The sequence below is a fragment of the Sceloporus occidentalis genome, unplaced genomic scaffold (assembly GCF_023333645.1).
Source record: "Sceloporus occidentalis isolate IW3139 unplaced genomic scaffold, rSceOcc1.0.p SCAF_41, whole genome shotgun sequence".
Lineage (NCBI taxonomy): Eukaryota > Metazoa > Chordata > Lepidosauria > Squamata > Phrynosomatidae > Sceloporus > Sceloporus occidentalis.
The window spans coordinates 6,644,511-6,665,247 of record NW_028317021.1 but is presented as its reverse complement, the minus strand read 5'-3'; the positions used below and the strand labels follow the sequence as shown (position 1 = coordinate 6,665,247).

Below are 20,737 nucleotides of genomic sequence, written 5' to 3'. Positions count from 1 at the left end.
CGGCGGGGCGTCGCTGCCTTGATGACGTCACGCGGGGAGGGGCGGGGGAGCGGGGTTATTTGAGGGGAGGAGGACCCGAGGAAGGGGCGGGGGCTCGGCCTCCAGGAAGAAAAGGGGGCGGGGCTTTCCTGGCCTCGCTTGGCGCCGCCCCTGGTCTCTCTTTTTTTCTTTTTCCCCGCGCGAAGCCAGCTCTCGTCTCGCGAGGTTTCCAACGGCGGCAGCCGACGAGGCCGCCATTTTTAGGGACGACTTGAGCCCCCTCAGGGGGGGAAAAAAAAACCCCAAAGCGAACCAAACAGGGCGGTTGGGAAAGCGAGTGAAATAGCTTCCAACCCTCCCTTCGCGAAAGGTGTGTATAAAAACATGGCCCTGGCCTTCTCCTCCCCGCTCGCTCCGCTTCCCAGAATGCCACAGCCCGGGGCCAGGGCGGTTCAAGCGCCCTCAAACCGAATTATTTCCACAGTATGGATGCAGCCTTAGCGATTAGTTCAAGTCTCTCACACCTGGCTCTCCTCCAATCTTTTCAGCGAGGGATAGTTTCTCTGGCGATGAAGTGAGGGAGAAGAGTCGATAAATCTTTCTCACATTAAGCTGCAGGAAGGATCCACTTTGAGGCCGCGGGAACTGCCCTGCTGGCCCAGTGCGAGCAAACCCTAAGGCTGCGTCCACAGTGGAGAAATAATCCGGGTTGGCACCAATTTAGCTCTTTCTGGCTCAAGACTATGGGATCCTGGGAGTTGGAGTTTGTGGTGGGCCCAGAGAATTCCATAGCTTTGAACCAAGGCAGTTCAACTCCCAGAATTCCATAGCCTTGGGCCAGGAAAAGCTAAAGTGGGGCCAAACCGGGTTATTTCTCCAGTGGGGATGCAGCCTAAGAATTGCAATTTGTTGTAACCTCGGAGCTCTGGCTGACAGGGAAGGCTCAATCGACGTTTCCCAGAATTCCCTAGCATGGAGCCAAGGGTGTTCAAGCGCTCTCAAAGAGATGATTTTATAGAACCCCGACAGTGTCTTTCTGTCTTACTTCACGAAGCCCACAGCTTCCACCGCGTATACGTCAATATAAAACGTAGAACAACATGTCCAAGCCGTATTCAGTTGCCTCGCTGATCGGAAGGACAGCAAAAGCTGATCTGGCAAGCCTCTCTTCAGTATTTCATCCAACTTAGCCCTTCTGCACAACCCTTCCATTCTTTCTCACTCATTCTTCCCCCCTTTTTCTGTCTAGAGAGACACTGGGGTGCATCTCCATCAGAGAAAGAACGCCGTTTGACACCCCTTGGATTGCCATGGCTCCATCTGACAGAAATCCTGGGGTTTGTCGTTTTCGGAGGCACCAGGACTCTGGCCGAGGGGGCTATAAAGACCTTGCAAGAGGACAAATCCCAGGATTCCACATAGGATGGCGCTGTAACACTCAAAGGTCAATCCATAATATTTTGTGGGTTTTTTGGGCTATGAGGCCGTGTTCGAGAAGAGTTTATTCCTGACGTTTTGCCAGCCGCAGCTGCAGCTGGCGAAACGTCAGGAATAAACTCTTCTCGAACACGGCCTCATAGCCCAAAAAACCCACAAAATATTATGGATGCCAGCCCTAAAAGCCTTCACTTTCATAATAATAATAATGTGTATTGTTTCTACAATTTACCTACACCCCGTGGCTTAAATCCTATTTTTAGTTACGACTACAGGAGACCCATTGAATCAATAGCTTTACCTGTGCGTTGACCCACCATTCAAGTTAAATGGGTCTACTTTGGCAGAGAGTAACCAACAACATGTAATGCGTAACTGCTGAACTTCCTGAAACAGCAGTTACGTATCCCAAAAGCCACTCTATACACATGGCAGTATTGCTTGTAGCTTGTAATTTCCAAGCTCTGCTTGCCAAATTGACAAAATAATCTGTTTGTATCTTTTGAACTCTTGCGCCAAAGCAAGCTCAGGCATCCCTTTTACGCCTGGATGGTGCTATTTCAAGTACGTATGGCTCCATTAATAATAACTGGTTATCCTTATGTAGGATACAAGCCATACTGTGGAAGGCCGCAAGCCAAGCCGATTTCAAGCCACCTACGGTGAGGCCTGTCCACAGATCCCTGCTCAGCCGCACTGTTGTGTTGTTCCAGCAATCTCTGGTGAGTTCTACCAAGTTAGGAAACCTTTAAGGATGGCCCTGGTTGCAAGCTATATATGTGCACAACAGTGGTGTGGAACAGCTGTGGTCGGCACTGGTGGATGGATCATCCAGGTTGATGAAATCACAGATCTTCAAGGTGTGCAGGTGGCAAAGGGGACTGAAACAACAGCCAAATGCAACTGGCAGGTTTCAGAGGTGGCATGCTTCTCAGAACCCAATACTTTCATGCTCTGCAAGTGAATAACACTGCTTCAGGGCAAGGCCAGGGCATTTTGCTGCCTTTGGCAAAAGACAAGATGCCCTTCCCTCTATATAGAAACTGATCAGATTTGAATTTTGATACTGCTGATGGTACAGGGGTCTCTTGGGCAAAATGCTACTTTGGACAGAACAGGGAAGACCATGTGAGGTTTGTCCTCCAATACCTTGCTGCCATTCCCCCTTCCCCTCAACGCCTGTTCCCTGAGACTGCTGTTTCACCCTACCTAATGCTATAGTCCTTGGCTACGAATTGGTCCTTGGCTTGACTTAGAGTGGTTATTGCAGCCCAGTCCAGGGCCAGCTGATGTTTTCCAATAGAGCACAGGTTTCTGGATGATAAAAGCCTGCAAGTTTCTACTTTGAGCAGAAAAAGGCTTTCTAACAGTCCAAGTAGCAATCTAGGATAGGCCAAAAGACATTAAACACTCAAGGAGAGGGCATCACCACTTTATGGCAACCCTCTCCTAGCGTTTTCTTGGCCAGGTGTCTTCACAGGAGGTTTGCCATTGCCTTCTTCTGAGGCTGAGAGAGTGTGACTTGGGCAGGATCACCCAGTGGGTATCCATGGCTAAGTGGGGATTCAGATTGTGGTCTCCAGAATCATAGTCCAGCACTTAAACCATTGTGCCATGCTGGCCCTACCAATTACTACAACAAGGAAGGATGGGTACAGAGTTAACAAAAATGGTAAGCAATCGTGTTAACAAACACCAACATGTGAAATTGCCTTCATAGCATTTAATAGTCAAAATAAGTAGCACATTTTGGAGTTCTCATTTATATAAAGAGATATTTTTGTGGATGTTACATGTAGAAAGAAGTGGAAATTACCATAAATTGGTACCATACCACACAGAGAGAGAGAGAGATTTTCTTCATAGGGCCAGGATGAATATTAGAGAACTTAATCAGATCTTCATATATGAAATGTTAATGTACAGAAGTGTCTGATGTAGAAAAAAAAGCTACTGGTAAGTAAAATATAAGCAGGCAAGCACAGTTTTTTTTTCTTTCTTGAATGTAAGTTACATTTGATTTTCAGGTTGTTTGGAGAGGTCCAGATTTGCTTCATGAAGGTGGTTGATTTCTGTTAAATTCTGCTATCAAGCACCAGAAACTTTATAAAGATGGTTTCAGATAATCAAAGCAGGCGCATGTTCCTTAAGAATTTTTCTGCGGGACTTTGATAGTTACCTAGAAAGAAGATGGTTTATTAGTTTTTGCAGTTTGCAGGACCTTCCAATTTTCCTTTTGCTATGAGACAATCTGTTTCAACTTAATCCCTCAAATGCTAATAATGTTAAGGGAAATAGATAAGGTTGAAGTGCTACTGAAACTTTGGTCTGATCATAATCTAGTGGTAATGAGCCAGGATGGTTAAAGCAGTCTCAAACCGGATTATTTCTGCAGTGTGTTTTGGACCTATATCTTGAAGCTGGCTTGCAATGTAGCTTGGGAAAACTGGTCCAATGTTACACATAAATTAACACACTGTGATTTGAGATGTTGCTCCCTCCTCAGAGGGTGCTATAATTTGGTAGTGTTTGGAAATTCTCCAACACAAAACCTGGAAAAAAAGGAAACCACATAAATGGTGGCATGACTTGCCATCTAAACCACAGTTAGCTCCCACTACATTTGACTGATGGTTGGCAAATCAGTGGTTGAATTAAGAAGACTAATGCAATAATATAATATGTTCCGAGCAACATGAAAAGCCATCAATTCCTCCATACATTTGGGAAATTCACTTTGTTGTTTGGTGGTCTTCACCATCTTCTCTTTTCCTGTTAATGTCTTGATTTTAAAAAAAAGCCCTTCCTGGGTCTAAAATGGCCCACGAAGTTCCCAAAATGTGGTGAAATGCCTCTCGTGCCCTCCTAGAGAGCTTTTGGGGGCAGTTGTGGAGAATTTATCTTTTAAAAAATGGACAGCCTAGGGCCATAAAATTTTTGCCTACCCCTGCTTTACTACAACATGTAAAACAAGATGGATGGTGGGACAAGGATACAGGCGACATGCAGAGCAACAGATTCATAAAGTTAAAGGCAAGGAGGGAAGGATAGGGGATTACAGCTACTCACTGTTTTCACTTCCATGTATGGTGCCAGACCATATTCTCCCCCCTCACGACCTTGTCCAGATGCTTTATACCCACCAAATGGTGCCTGACAGCCAAACACGTTGTAACAGTTTACCCTGTAACAGACAACAGGGGTTAGAAACACTGCTTCTTTCCTGTGTGATTTATTCCATTTTATAAGCACTCAGGAAATCATATTCTTATTGCCAATACAACTCAAAAACCTCAAATTAGCCTGTAACCAGGCTGCCTAAGAGATCCTGGGAATTGAGGCAAAAACAAAATCATCTGCAAATCACCCTGAACAAAAGTAAGACTCTTGATGGGATTCTGGAGGCTTTGAGGAACTTCTGAGGGTCGTCCAGGATACACTTTGGGGTCCTGTGGGCCACACTTTGCCCACCTCTGGTTTCAAGACAAGGATATTTCCCAGCTCTATCTGGAGCTGCTGGTGCTTAATCCTGTGACCTGTTTTATACAAAGTGCATTCTCCCACTAAGCTATTACACCCTCCCAAGGATTTGATCCCCCATCACTCCCCCACATTTAGCAGCATACCAGACAGTTCCAGCACGCAACCCTTGGGAAATGTAGTTTGCTTTGTCAATATCTTTTGTGAAGACTGCTGCTGCCAAGCCATATTTGGTTTCGTTTGCTCTGTGGATGACTTCCTCAATGGTTTTGAACTTTAAGATCTGCATGACTGGCCCAAATATCTGGAAGAGAGAAGCAAGCATATGAAACAGAAGTTTCCCATTTATTTCAGAGTCTAATTAGTTGCATTCTCTGCAATGCTAGTACCCAAAGGCATGTAAAGGTACGTTACAAATTGAACAGAACAAGTGCATATTCTGAGAAGAGGAATGACTACACACTTGAACAGCTCAGTCTTAACTGTCTTAATGTGGGAACAGGGACCAACATAGGAAAGAAACTAAGGCCTGTTACAGACTGCCAGAATAAAGCTGTTTCGGGTCTCTTTGGAGGTTTGCTGTTTAAATGATACATGCATCCTAAGAATCCGGAAGCTGCACCAAAGCTGCACTCCAGTGCTTAGGAATGGAGTGTGGCTTTGGCGCGGCCTCCGGACTCTTAGGACCCATGCATCATTTAAATAGCATACCTCCAAAGAGACCCGAAGCAGCTTTATTTGGGCAGTCTGTAACAGGCCTAAGAATGAGGAGACATCAAGTAGAATGATGAAAGCTGCAGTTTGACAAGTATGGCAGCCAGTTATCTTCCTCACCTCCTCTCTGGCGATGGTCATGTCATCCTGCACTTCTCCAAAGATAGTTGGCTGGATAAAGTAGCCCTTGTCTGCAGCAGGATTACCTCCACAGAGCAGTTTGGCTCCTTCCTTTTTCCCAGTACTAATGTAGCCAAGGATCTTCTTATATTGAGTCTCATCTACCTGAAAGAACCAACAGAATGGTCTCAAATCAATTTGAGATGTCTTGGAAGAAGCCATAAGACTTCTGCTGTGAGAAGGTGTATGTGCCCTTGTGAACAGTAATTTTCCAGACAGATGCAGACACCTGCCTTTTATCAAACAGCAGAAATGTTTGCTCCCACCTGAGGTCCCTGTTCTGTTTTGAAGTCAAATGGGTTTCCCACCACTCTGGATTTGGCTCTTTCCACACTCCTCTCCACAAACTCATGATATATATCTTCCTGAACATATGTCCGAGATCCAGCACAGCAGCACTGTCCTTGGTTGAAGAATAAGGCAAAATGAGCTTGCTCGACAGCCCAGTCCACTAGGAGAGAAAAGGAAGCCAGCCAAGTTAGATGATCTGAAATGTAGATTTCTTTACCAATGTGAATAGGTAAGAATTATCACTACAGTTTCTGTTCCCTGTGCAAAATTTGCTTCCTATCTTTATTCCTGGACCAGCAGTACCCTGATGGAGCAGCATCTTTATCTGGCCTGTGGATAACAGCAGAGCTTGAAATGATTTGAAGATTACAACTCCTATAACCACAAAAATTCTGAGAGTTGTTATACAAAAAAAGTAACTTTCCCAAGCTCTGGATAATAGTCTAATGGGAGTAAGTGTGGCCCCTGGGCTACACACAGTGCCCCAAAGCTATCCCCTCCTATGGCAGTGTGTGATTCATTTCCCCCTTAAAATCCCCCCCCCCCCATGCACTCTCTAGATATCACGGTGTACATTTTTTGCCATGTTTTTGGTTCACTGCTATGCTATTTTAGATACTAAAGTTACATTATCTTTTTTGGAACTAACTTGATTTATAGTGTGTATGGAAATTGAGCTGAACAACTTCCTTCTAGATTTCACAGAATCCAAGTTGGAAATGACGTGTTGGGTCATCTTATCCAATCTCTCTCTCTCTAACAGTATCAGGTACCTGAGTATACCCAAGCAAGAACATAATCTCTCTCATTCCCACTCACCCCCTTGCCAAGTGAGAATAACACTGCATGGATTTTATGGAGTGAACTCTAGAGCCATAAAATCTTACGCCATAACAAAACTGCTGGTATAAAGGTTCTGTAACAAGTCCTCTATTTGCAGTTAGGACATTTTTTGGTAAATATTTAACCTAAATCTACCTCCCATACTTTACATGGATAGTAACTAATGATAGTAACAATTAGAAGCCTAGCTCAGTAATACAGCCCATGAGCCCTGCTCTCACAGTTACTTTGCCTAGTTCCACCTGTTTACTAAGGGCAGATTATAATAGCAACGGTTATAGATATCCACTGTAGTTCAATGTGTGGTGCTAGTTACTTGGCTCAGGTGAAGGCCGAGGAAGAAGAGGCACAAGACAAAGCAGAGTGGATGAAAAGATTTCTGGCTGTCTTTGAATTGGCCAGGGAACAATTCCTTATCACAGTGATTTTGTCATTAATTTTTGGCTGGAGATTTCCAAGTCCGACTATAATGACCACAAAACAGACTGACAATAAAGGCCAGCTAAGGCATGACTATTTCTACCAGTGCTATCATGCATTCTCCATTGTGAGCATGTGAAGAGATTCTAGTACTTCATATGAAACAATAAAGATACATTTTCATTTTGTCCACCTCCCTGCACCTGGTAAGGTTCTCTAGGTCAGCTGCTAGCCAGGAGTGGAGAGGGCTAGCTGGAGAGTGAAGCTAGCCCATCCTCTCACTGCAGGGGCAAGCCTCACTTCCTCCCTCAATCTTCGTTCCTACCAAGACAGAGTCTTACTGTCAGCATCCGACATGATGATGTTGGGGCTCTTGCCACCAAGTTCAAGGGTCACTCTCTTCAGATTACTCTCAGCTGCAGCCTTCTGGATCATGTGCCCAACCTACAAGTCAAGAGAGGACAGACAACAACATTGGATATGAAGAACAATCAATTATCCAGAAACCAAGTTGGAGCAGCAAAGCTGGCTCCAGAGTTGAGGAGGACCTCCATCTTAGATTGGTAAACTCTGGTGGTAGTGGTCCCAGCAGCATCATTCCAAGCAGTCATGGATGGCTGGAACTAGTCTTATAACCACTGAGATCTTCCACAATGCCCCAGAACTGTTGTAAATAGGCTGGAGAGAGTGGTTATAATGTTGGAAGCCTCCAACAAAGAAAGCCCAGCCAGTCTCCCTCCTCCCTTCAGGCTCCAGAATAAGATAGAATTGGCTCCTGGCTTTGTCCTTAGTGATGGCTGACAGAAAAAGAAAAGAAAGACAACTGGGAGGTAGGTGATGTTTCAAAGTGCTCAGCCAGCACCTTCTAACACCTACTACAACTGTACTTTACTAACTGCCATTTCAAAGGTAAAGGACCCAGCACAAGTATATGTCAGCAGCTTAACCTAATAACTGCTTTTGAAACAGATTTCAGATCTTGGAAATGTTACTTTTCTTAACTAATGTTCATCAGTTCAAATTGCCATGCTGGCTATCCCAAGAAAGCAACTATTCAGACACTGACTTGCGAACAAAGCCCATTAATTTCAATGAAGCTTAAGTGTTCTGATTTAGGATTGTAGCCTAAGTGAACAGCTATTATGGTGGCAAGGAAGAACATGTCCATAGCAATCAAACACTGCTGACTGTACAGTGAAATCAGATCACTGTGGATTACTATGACTAATATTTATCTTGAGGATGGCACCACATCCTAAACCCACAAGTAAAAACATAAAAGAAAAAGACCCACAGGATGATCTGAAAATAATCTATAGAGCCAACTTGGTAACCAAAATCTACTCAACTACCTCTATGGTGAAGCTCACTCCCAGGAAGGATCAAATGAAAAATGAATTCAAAGCACTTGGTATTTTAACAACACTTGTTGGAATCCATTGTCTGAATACAGGTGCAACAACCAGCTATTCTTCCATTTTTCTTCCAAGCCATTTATCATCTGAAAATGGGGCTTTTAAATCTGACATGGTATTTGTTTTGTCGTGATCAGTAGAGATCTTATTGGGAAATAATATTTTTAGCTGCCTAGTTTTAGAGGCCAAAGCTCTTACAGGAATAGCCACAACACTACTCAGGATATAGACTGGACTTTACATTTTGGTGCTGACTTTAAAACTAAGCCCAATAATGTTTCTATTTCCACAAATTATCCTCCATCCTTCCCTTTTCCCTCTCTCACCCGATATTAAATATTTAAAGTGCTTTGTAGACAGATGTTGCCAAACGTTTATTATTCACCGTTCCTGGTTTTTATTGCACCTTGTTTAAACATCCATTATGGCCACATCCATGATAGCAGTTTTTCTTTATCCTTTAATTCTGACATTGAGAGAATTTTAAAAGGAAAAGTGACCAAAAGCAGTATTCTTTCAAGGGAGATGTTTGCAGTGCTCAGCTGAATTTTTAGAGTACTTACAGACGAAGCTTTTATCTGAAAACTCCCTTTCCTTAAACAACAAATTGTACAAAGGATTAAAATGACATTGTGTTTCATTTGTAAATCTCTCATGATTCTTTTATCTTTTCTTGCCTCTCAAAATCCATAGAAGAGTGACAGACAGACTAGTTGCTCAGTGCCTTTGAACTCATGCCATGAGGAGCTGTCTGTCCAGGAGCACCTTTGCTTTAGGCAAGTTTGAACTAAAAAAATGAGCAACTGGTTGATGCTGTTCTGCACCCCTCCCTGAAGGTATGGAGAGGAGGAGAAGACGAGACACATCCCTTACCTCTGTGGAACCAGTGAATGCAACTTTATCCACATCCATGTGGGAGGATATGGCAGCGCCTGCGGTATGCCCATAGCCTGGAATAATGTTCACCACACCTGGTGGGAATCCAGCCTGTCAAATAGATAACATGCCATTAGTTAATTATTCCAATTAAAACACCTTTAACTAAACATGGGGGGATTTATTTCAGAAGCATGGAGAAAGGAGAGGCTGGCCCATGGAAAAGGTAGAAGCAAAATTTTCATTTTCCCCCATGTTCAAGACAACAGTTAAAACAATGTTAAAAGCTACAATAATTTAAAATCATGTGCATTTTGAAGTGAATTGGGACTCAAAGGCTTTCATATGGCTTAGTGCCATAAAGAAACCAACACTGTTGCTAGTTGGGCCACCAAGGGGAGGGCACCACTCTTGAGAAGACCCTTTCTCAGGTCCTCTTACTTGGCACTTCCCTCACTAATAAGACACAGAGGCGGCCCTCTCCAGCAGACCTCAGATTTTGGATATATGAAACTATTCAAGTACTGACTTCCCATGTTGTTAAGGGCCTTAAATGTATCACCAGGACCTTACATTGAGACTAGAAATGAACTGACAGCCAGTGCCGCTCTTTTAAGACCAGCATTATTTTTTACTGTCAAAGGTTATCTCTGAAATCCATACGAACAGCCTTGGGGAGAGGCAGGTAAGATACAAAATGTATGATTAGTAAAATATTTTGGAGCCTGTTTAAAGTGGCTGTGGCCTTTCTCAAAGAACTGGGTGGATTCTGACTTTGCCAAAGTGCTTGGAAAACTCAGAACAACAGAACTCTTCCATTCAGGTATGTGCGCACAGGCATGGTGGGGAACTGTGGCTCCACTGAGAAATCATTTGAAGCGCACACTTGCTCTAAACAAAACAGCAAAGAGCCAGAGTTTGAAAAGCAGAAGGAGCCTCTGGGTCTTCTCACCTCTTTGATCAAACTGGCCACATACAAACCAGTCAGGGGAGTTTGCTCGGCCAATTTCATCACCACCACATTTCCAGTGGCCAGTGCTGGGCCAAGCTTCCACGCCTGCATCAGCAACGGGAAATTCCACTACAATAAAGATGAGAAGAAGAGATACAAGATTAAGCAAGACAGTAGAACTCAGTATTTTCTGCTCTTACAGGATTTCATATCTGCTCCAAAACAGCTTTACCCACCGGAATGATCTGCCCACAAACTCCTACAGGCTCGTGTCTTGTATAGGTAAAGAAGTCTCCATCAATGGGAATAGTTTTCCCATGGAACTTGTCTGCCCAGCCTGCGAAGTACCTGACATGGATGAAACATTGCATACATTTAGAGACACACAGGTGGTTTTTGCAGAGGTGTCCATGCCTAAATTGCTACTATTCTTTTGCAGGAACATACTGGTACTCCCATTCTTTTATTTATTTATATCCTCCCTTTTTAAAACAGATATAGCTAAAAGTACATAATGTATAAAAGTTAAAAATACAATTAAACTGTCAATAGAATTCCAAGAAATTAAAAGCATGACCATTAAAAATGAAAAACTGCGAATACAGACAATACAATGAAATGCCCTTTGCCCCGGAGGTCTGCCAAAACGAAAAAGGCATCACTTGCCCTAAAGAAGGGGGCCAGTCTAGCCTCTCTTGGAAGGAAGTACCAGAGGCAGCCACTAAGAAGAAAGCCCTTTCCCATGCTCCCACCAGCTATACCTGAGAACATACAACTTGTTGAAACAGCTTCCTTGCCTGTTTTGGGGCAGAACACAAAGTGCTCGTCATGACAGTTAAAAGCCCAATATGGCCCAGATTCAGACAGTCTGAAAGCCCTATATGAGCATGCCCAAGTTGTCTTTGGGAAGGTCTTTCTTTCAGTCCCATTGCTCTCACGGGTACATAAGGTAAGGACACAGGACAGGGCTTTCCTGGTGGCTGCTCCCAGCCTGCGGAATTCTCCCACAGCAGATAAGGTTGGCCCACAGCCTGCTCTCTTGCTGTCTGCAGGGAAAGACCTTTTGATTTCAACACATTGACTAACTAACTGTGCAGTAAGGCCTTTGAGTGTCTACGTTGTACTTGTATCATTACTGCCATGTTTTTAAATGATTTTACGTTGTTTTAAAGTTCTGATGTTTCAATGTAGTAGCTTATTTAATCGTTACCATTTTTTATCATGGAACCTTGCACCGTATGTCAGGAGAAAAGTGGGATAACAGTAACATAAAAGAAAAATGTTAGGAGGACATTCTGGGTGGTCTGAAGGCAAAAATGGTGGGATGTACTGTGCTCTCCCCTGGCCCGAATCAATAACCTGTTTTTGTTTTGTTGTTCCTAGTTCTGTCTCAGATGAAATCCATCACAGAATCAAGAATCAGAGACTTCCACAGTAACAGTACAAGTTCTGTTCTTGTTGAAGAAAAAAAAGGTATGTTCCAATTTTTGTTTAAGGGGTTGGTATGACCTCTGGGTTTATGAAACAGAAAAAGAGAATGAGGAGAGAAAAGAAAGAAAGCCATGTCGAATTTGTTTGTGTTGCTCCCCAGTGGTAAAAAAGGACAGGCATAATCTTGTATTTATTAGCTGCAGTAGAATGATGGTGATCCCTTAATATTTAGTCTAGCTGTTTGTTGCAAGTGGCTTAAAAGAACAAAAAGAAATCACATGCGTAGTTTTGGACTACAACATAATCTCCACTGGTTGGCCATGGTGGCTCACACTGATGAGAGTTGTCATTCAAAAACACCCAAGGACAGATACAGAGCAGCTCAAAAAGAATGGTGCAAAAGTAAAGCTGTTCTTACTCGGTTTTATACCTTTCTTTTTGAATCACCCTGTACAAGTGTTTGAGCAATTAGCAATGGACACAAGAAAATGGCAAACATATCTTATTGGAAAAACAGTTGCACAACCCACATTGGTAGCCACAGGACTTGTGCAGCGTGGATACCCCCCCCCCTTGCAAAAAAAAAACCCTTCCAGAGGTCTCATAATCTCTCTCATGGAAAAGGTTCAGGTTCAACAATCACAAATCTTTACCGGAGGTTTTTGACAACCATGTCTAGATCCACCAGATAGGAAATGGCGTACGGCTTGCCGTTGTCCAGTGTTTCCAGAGCCTGTGAACAAACGGAAGTTAGCAAATCCCCAGGTTTCCCGCCATGATCGTCCTGAAGTGAAAGAGCCAAGGACAGGTGAAAGGCTTCTAAAGGCGATAAACAAACCCCAAGGAGCACGTTGCATACATACAGCCAAATAGGCCCGATCTCTCTCAATCAGGTCAGCCAGACGGTTGATCAGCTTGCTCCGGTGGGAGGCATCCATCCGTCTCCAAGGGGATCCAAACTTAAAGGCCTCTTTGGCTGCCTTCACAGCCTTGTCTACATCTGCCTGGAAAGACACATAGGTAGGACAGAATAAGCAGACATCAACTAGTAAATCATCGGAAGCAACACCAGAAGTTAAAAATGATGAGGCAGTGCTTAAGAGCTGAGCGAGCCATTGGCAACCAAAGGAGACAACACTGGACTAGAAAGACAAAGAGCCTGGCCTAGTATGAGCCAGCTTCATATACTCCTGTGTTTAGGGGATACCTAGGTAGAAGCTGGGAATCAGTGTGGTGTAGTGGTTTGTGTGTTTTGACAGTTGCTGTTTAAATATGCTTTGTCCCCGTTGCTCCTTCCAGTGTTTTAAAAAAGCAATTCCTTGTCATTGCAATGTTTATTGTATCACTCATTACATCACTTTTTTAGGATTGATAAAACTTTTTAATTATGCCTAAAACACCCTACAAAAGTACCTATAGAAAGTAATGAAAACACATCTTTTTTGCAATGCCATACTTAGGTTACTTTTAAAATGCAATTTCATTATGCTTTCATGTGAGGAGGAAAGGAAAGAGAAAGCAATTACGCTATCTGTTTGTTTGTAATAACGTAAAGTGAATTGTATCTATTTCCCTTATATTTAACAAGAATGACAACATCTGCAAGACCACTAACTTTTTAAGGTTGGACACAAACAGAGCTGAACCTCATCCATTTTATATCAACAGTTTAAACTCTTTGAGATAGAACTGGGATCTTTAGTTTCACTCGCTTACTCTGCACTACTTACAGCAAGCTGAACGTTTGATTTTACTAAAAGGTGTATGTGAGTCTGTGGTCACAGGCAACCTATCACGTTTTGCCTTGACTAGTACTTGTGAACGACTGAGAAGCAAGAGATTTTGTGACATAGAAAAAGTCTTAGCAATGCGTTCATTTATTAATCTGTTCCTCTGAGCACTAGGGTTTGTCAATGCTTGTCTCCATAGAAGAATAGCTACAAGTTCATATCCTGTATTTAGCCCATCTAACATGATTGACTAAAGTATAACAGCCCAAGCCACTATGGATAAACATAAACGCTGTGGAACATATACGGTGTGAAAAAATTTCCATGGGGGAATATATAGATGGACTGGCACTCTGTACTTTGGAATTAACCTATAGGCAACCTGATACTGTAGTTCCTTTCTATTGGTATTTTCTGTTGCGCCTCTCGCTATCTCTTCCTGGTCCAACATTGCTCTATTAATCGGTTTTGTTCGGGTGCAGCCTACAGTGGATACTTAAGCTTCTGTGCAATTTTTGCTGCATCATTTCTGTTTACCAGTCCATTGGCTGCTGCCTCAAGTTTCCCTTTCAGTGATAAGGCTATTAGGAAATCAAAGAGAATGGCCCTAGCTGGCTGCCAAGTCACAGCCATATAAAGTTGCTTGGTAGACCAAGGAAATGTTTACTTTGAGCATGGCAGCCCTCCAGCAGGAGCCTAGCAAATGTTTGCTTTATAGACTTGTGGTGTAGCGGGTGCAGAGTGGGTGGAAATTTCTATTTTAATTAGATGTTGTTTAATACACCTTTAAAATACCAATGAACCAAAGTTCTCTGGGCAGCATATGAACTATAACAATAATGTAAGGAAACAACGATTAGAGAAGCAGACGATAAAACCAGCATGTTACCCTCAAGTTATTTTTTACTGGCAAGTTTGTTTGGGACATACGCTTAGCATGTGCATCTGTGTAAGGAAGATCCATAGAAACTGGCAGGCTTTTAGAAGTTCATTCTAGAAGGCTTAAGCATAACAACAGATTCCAAAGGCCATAGAAGGGCAATAGATTTCTTAGGATTGACCAAAAAGGTCCATCATAAGCAAGCTTTGAGGTGCTGCAGAATTTCTTCTCATGCTAGATTTTGAGCACAACAAAAAAGCGTAACAGATGGGCAAGCAAGGCATGACACTGAAACCCTGACCTCAGATCCAAAAAAGGGACAGCAGTTTTGGAATGCAGCTCTCCGAGTCACAGGTCATGCTAAAGAAGGACTGTAAAGCAGTGACGGTGCATTTATTCATTTATTTGGTATGGTGTCAGGTTCATTCTCCAGGAAGAGCCAGGAAAAACTGGCAAACCACTATCATCAGTCAGCACTGACAATATTTAGGCATGGGAATCAGTTGCCAGATGATATTGGACTACAGGTCCCAGCAGCCCCAGCCAGCACAGCTACTGATCAGAAATGCTGGGTGACTGAAGTTAACAACCTCTGGAAGATTGTGTGATTCTCCCCTTGGGACTGTACAATGGCAGCCACCTGAAGCTTTCTTTATGTGTATGGTACTTTGCTCCAAATTCTCCAATACAGACAAACTGGGACTTGCAGTCCCCCAAGATGGTACCTTGTCTCCCTCAGCCACCTGGCAGATGACTTCCCCTGTTGATGGGTTCACGGTAGGGAAAGTTTTCTTGCTGACTGCATCGTGCCATTCATTGTTGATGAAAATCTGCAATTAAGAACACACCGGTAAGGACTGGGGAGTTTGCTAAGCCAAAATTCATGTTTGCATCAGCCATTTTAGAACAAAGACCAGCGGCAAACAGCTTCCTTCAGAAGTCAACATCTATACTGGAGCTTCACGTTCACAAGCAATATACTTCCAGATTCTAGGTGCCAGAAACGCAGGGGCAGATTGTTGCTTTCCCATTTTGCTTTGGCACCTCAGAAGCATCTAACTGCAGCACATGAAGAGAATACTGGACTATTTTATTGATAAGAGAATCTTTGAACCTCCAGATGTTTTGGAAGTGCCTGCCATCTTATCCCATCTACTGGGTTTTCTTTCTGGGGGAGGGGGCACCAGTCCCCTATTCCTGATTTATATCCCACTCTACAGCTGGAAAGCGTCTTAGCTTACATATCAGTAATGAAAGAGAAAAAGAGAGACGATAGTGTCCATACCTTCAAGCTTACAATCAAAAAAGATATGACATAAAAGGAAAAGAGGAAGAGAAGGGCAGAAGAAAACAAGAACATTCAGGCACAACCATCACAGTTTCCAGCTTGGTAGACCAGCAGGCCAGTGCACTATACATCTCTCCATACATCTAGGATCTTTAAGGTGACTGGACGCACGATATCCAGAGAATGCAGTCCCACCCACTATTTAAGCTTTACCATTTGATTTATAAGGAGATGTTCAGAGTGCATATGCACTTGATGTTCAAAAACATATATAGCATCAAGCAAGTCCCTATGGAGAAAATTGATGTAGGAAGGTGAGTGGCTTCAGTGAAACAAGCCCACTTCTGTCATCCACATTTGGGGACACATTTGTATATTTCTTGTTTCTGTAATGATGTGCACTTGACATTATTGGCCCCAGTGTTAAAAAGAAAACCCAGTAGATGGGATAAGGAAAGTGTTTCAAACCTTGCATTAAAAGCTCTGGAAAGTGAAGCCACCAGCAAAAGCAGAACTTGCTATTTTCCATGACATAAACACAGATTACAGGGAGCAAAAGGGAAGACAGTCTTACTACAATGTATCAAGTAAGACAATCGTCTTTTTTCTGGAAGGAACCCCAGTTCAACACCAGAGCATCTCATGCTCTCCAGATAACATGCAACTAAAAAAAAAAATTAGACATTTTTCTAAATAAATATCTGGCCCCAAGAAGGATGAATTGCTGCTCCTCCTCCTCCCAGAAGAGAAAACGTGGAACAGCAAGAGGGACCTTTGCCAGCCTGGGGACAAATCCTTGCTTTTTGCATTCTCTGGCGATGGCTCCTGTGCAACCTATCCTGGGACATGGGCCCAGAAGTTGCATTTTCTCTCTTTGTTTTTCTGGCACCTATTTGCAGCAGCCAATATGTTACTATTTCTACAGAAAATAGTTTATTTGGACACTGTTGCCTGTTTCTTCTTCATCTCTGCCAAGAGCTATGGCCTGCCAAGGAGAAAATCAGTGGGGACTGAACTATTGCAATCCAAAAAGGGAGAATGAGGAAGAAGTCCTGCCATTTTCCAGAATTTGGGAAAGTGTTTTTTTTTTATTGCAACACAGCCAGAATCTCCAATGCTGGCTGGGGGATCCTGGAAGTGGCAGTCCCAAAAAGGAACTTTCCCAAGCTCTGTTACTTTTTTTTAGTCCTGAGCAGTTCAGCGTTCATCACCCCCCTTCATCTCTCTGCCATATTTGAGAGCCAAACCTTTGCATTGTGGGGCTGCAAGAGAAAGGTCAGGGAGGAGTGCCAAGCATGACACAATTATCCCCTTTGTGAAATTAATCACACTTTCAGCCTCAAGATACAAGAGTTTTCCTTACCAAGCTCTGCAGAGCAACAAACCACCACCACCAAACTCTTGGAGACTTTTTAGTTCAGAAAAATGAAGGCAGCTAAGGAGGGGCATGCTGGTGGCACAGAGCCCTAGTGGCACAGTGGTCAAAGGCTGGTGCTGCAGCCAGAACTTTGTACGTTCCAGGTTCACCTGGCCTTCCACCCTTTTACAAGTTGGTCAAATGAGCACCCAGCTTGTTGGGACATTTGGCTTACACATTGTAAACCGCTTGGGGAGTGCTAGTTCACTGATAAGCGGTATAGAAATGTATTTGCTATTGCTATTTATCATGACGTAGAGAAGGTGGACACAGTGGCTGCATTTGCATGGCAAAATAAGGCAAACCAAACTTTTAAAAACTCAGTGTGAGGAAGCTGGAGCAGAGCATACAGCCCATTTCCTCCTCCTTTCACACAAGCAGGGAAGCCAACCAGCAAGGGCTTGTTTTTTGTCAAGCTCAGAGCTGAGGTTCTTGTTCAGGCTGCCTAAAACAAGCCAAGATCACAAAGCAGTGTTGTGGTCACTCTTTTGGGGACTTTTTGATCCAGAATCAATAAGCCCCAGTTTGACAGGCAGACTTGTTCTGGCCCGGATGGCGTTCCTAATCTCCTTTTGGCAAAGAGGGAAATGTGTTCTCGCTGGATTTTTCACCCAGCCCCAGGATGGGCAAACACCCAATCTTACAGGTTCCTTCCAATGCCCTGTCAGCAAATTCTGAGGCAGGGCCAGGTCCTCCCACGCAACAAGATCAGGGCAGCTAATAGAAGAAATCAGAGATGTAATGTCTTTGAAGAACAAAAATGTTCAGGTCTCCTTTTCAAATTCCTGCAGGTGGCTCAGGTCCAGGCTATACACTCCCTGTAAGTAGGAGCTTTCAAGAGAGTTCACACTTGCAAAGGGTTTGCTGCTATGGCTCCACGCTCATTCCTTTCTAGTTTTGACCGTACATTTTGCCAAACGTTTCTTCATTGTAAGCACATTCAAAGATATAGCCAGGTTAGTCTATTTCATTCATAAAGGAGAAAACTACATTTCTGCTCCTGGGATCTGCAAAACCTTATTATTAGAAATTTCTTTTTCTCAAGTAGTCCCAAAGGGGGTGACAGGATTCCTTTACTTCTGTGCACCCACCAATAGCATGCCCTGCCCTTCAAAGTCATGGAGAAGGGGCTGTGAGTGCCAGGCCTCCCCAGTGGTACCCAAACTTTGCTCTTCATGGCGTTGGAGGCCTCTACTCCCAGGTGCCCTAGCCAGCTTGGCCAATGGTCAGGCATTCTGGGAGCAGAAGTCCCAGACATCTAGAGAACCAAAGTTTGGGAGGCACTGTCACTCCAAGCTGAGATCTTTCCAACAAAAAGCCCCGTTTCCAGGAGGAGCTTCCACCTTGACGTTACAAGGAACCTCCTGACAGTAAGAGCTGTTTGACAGACAGTGGAAGAGTGATAGAGTCTCCTTCTTTGGAGGTCTTTAAGCTGAGGATGGATGGGAATGTTTTGATGGTGAGTTCCTGCATGGCAGAAGGGGGGTTGGACTCCATGACCCTTAGTAGCCCCTTCCGACTCCAGGATCCTATGTATTCCTGCATGGCAGAAGGGGGGTTGGACTATATGGCCCTTAGTAGTCCCTTCCGGCTCTAGGACTCTAGCAGGCACCAAGGATTAAAGTGCTTCTAGGGATTCTGCCCATCTGCTTCAGTCCTCTGCCCTTTGTGTTTGTGTGACTGACACACAACGGTCTCCAGTGTTGCTGATATGCAGTTCCTTGCACTTCATTGCTGGACAGTGTCAAAGCAGAGGCTCCACCGTGCGCCTAAAAACTTAGCAGTTGGAAAAGTTCCTTTTTCGAACCACAGAGTCGTCCCCCCCCCCCCCCAGCCCAACTTTGACCCTCCTGTTCCCTAGACTGGGCATAGCTGCCTTTGCTTACGCTGCCCACCTGGGCTTCAGCAGGGCTGGCAAGGACCTTCCCCCTTCAGCTCTGTCCCTCTACGCCTGCTCAGAGGCACTGCTGCCCAGAGCTGGGGGCAGGAAGCTAGGGAAGAAGGCCTGGCTGGGCCCAAGGGCTGCCTGTCTCTGGAACCGGGGAGCTGTGTTTGTGTGTCTCCCAGAACCCGCGTTGATCCCGCTTTCACGGCCACGCCTCCAGGGCCTTGGTTGGCGCCGCTCCGCTCTGGGCCCCAACAAACTCCCATGCCCAGAATGCCCTCGCCTGGAGGCGTGGCCATGAAAGCGGGATCAACAACGCGGGCTCTTCTTCCCCAGAGCCGAGCTTCAGCCCAGTCCCAAGCAAGGCCTTCTGCTACTCCTCCCCGCCCTGTTACCTTATTGCAAGTGATGTCGGGCTGGGCGTTGGGGGCCGGGACCGCGGCAGCCGAGAAGGCTCTGCCGGCGAGGAGGGAGAGTCGGCTCGGGCCCCTCCGGAGCGCTGCCTGCCACATTTTGCCCTCTTTGCCTTTCGCTCGCCAAGAGACAGCGCCGCCTGCCCTGCCGCCTCCTCCTCCTTTTCCTCCCAGAGGGCGTGGCCCAGGCCCCGCCTCCTCCCCCGGGCAGCCAATAGCAAGCAAGGCCCGGGGAGGGGAAGAGGCAGGGTTGCTTTGGGGCGGGTCAAGACGCCCCCTCGTGGCTGGAGTTGCCCATCTCTAGAGATGTGTGTGTTCACCTTCTGCCAGAACTTGATTACTCTAGAATCTGAAGTGTTCTACCTGCCACCTGGCCTAGATGGTCTTTTGTCTGGCACCTGGACCAACCTTTGGTAGCCTGCTCCACCAGGCCCCACTTATGCCAAAAGGCCTTCTCATCTTGGCTGCTGGAGGATTGCAGAGGCTTTCTTTCCACCGCACAGGAGCAGCCCTTGTATGCAGTCAGCCTTTAGGCCCATCTCCATTTTGAAAAGGTGCACATCTCTGCAGGCTAGGCATTAAGCAAAGTGCGGTGATGGTGGGGAGAACGGTTGTCGTGGTAGGAAGGTGTTTACGAAGCCTTGGTTTTTGGTATTTACAAGGGGCTGCCCATTCAACTCTTCGCCACCCTTAACACTGAGACAGCAGTTATAAAATAGAGCTGGCAACACAGTTGCCACCTTAGCAGTTGTGCTGTCTTCAGTACAGTACTGACATCAGGAAGGGGTTAGCAGTGAGGACTTTTATAACTACAACCCCCAAAACAGAGCTGCTTTCCATTCCTGGAGTCTTCATTGATTTTCTTGTGATTTAATAATGTGTACGTTGTGAAAAACCACTCGTTCCAAAGGACATTTGGACATTTATACTATCGGAATGTTTTTGATCAACAAAGCACAGGAAAAGTATGTCTTGTTCTATTTTTGGATGGTACTCAGTCTTTCAGCAAGCAACTCCTTTTCTTTTTGGAAAGCTTTCTTCCAAAGCGAGCCAGCTTGCCCTCACTTTAAATAGGCTTTTAATCTCCTGACTATTAATTGCAGTTC

General features: G+C 44.6%; 2 protein-coding genes across 3 annotated transcripts in view; one reads left to right on the top strand and one right to left on the bottom strand.

Moving 5' to 3' along the window:
• The first annotated feature begins 204 nt into the window (after nt 1–204).
• Nucleotides 205–20,737, top strand: part of BRAP (BRCA1 associated protein) — a 58,497-nt gene continuing 37,964 nt past the window's right edge. Inside the window, exons 1-3 of one of the 2 annotated variants that reach the window (XM_089489718.1) lie at nt 205–349; nt 2,024–2,138; nt 11,971–12,060. In XM_089489718.1, the coding sequence (XP_089345844.1) occupies nt 11,982–12,060 (79 nt within the window). In that variant the 5' untranslated portion in view covers nt 205–349; nt 2,024–2,138; nt 11,971–11,981. The remainder of the gene's footprint in view (nt 350–2,023; nt 2,139–11,970; nt 12,061–20,737) is intronic. The other variant, XM_089489719.1, reaches the window with a different exon arrangement.
• Nucleotides 3,120–19,780, bottom strand: ALDH2 (aldehyde dehydrogenase 2 family member). The gene is made up of 13 exons (XM_089489720.1): nt 19,614–19,780; nt 15,354–15,458; nt 12,882–13,022; nt 12,672–12,751; nt 10,824–10,935; nt 10,588–10,716; nt 9,633–9,746; nt 7,686–7,788; nt 6,057–6,241; nt 5,731–5,895; nt 5,043–5,200; nt 4,486–4,600; nt 3,120–3,595 (listed from the first exon to the last, which is right to left on the bottom strand). The coding sequence occupies exons 1-13, from the start codon at nt 19,728–19,730 to the stop codon at nt 3,563–3,565; spliced, it is 1,557 nt and encodes a 518-aa protein (XP_089345846.1). The 5' UTR covers nt 19,731–19,780; the 3' UTR covers nt 3,120–3,562.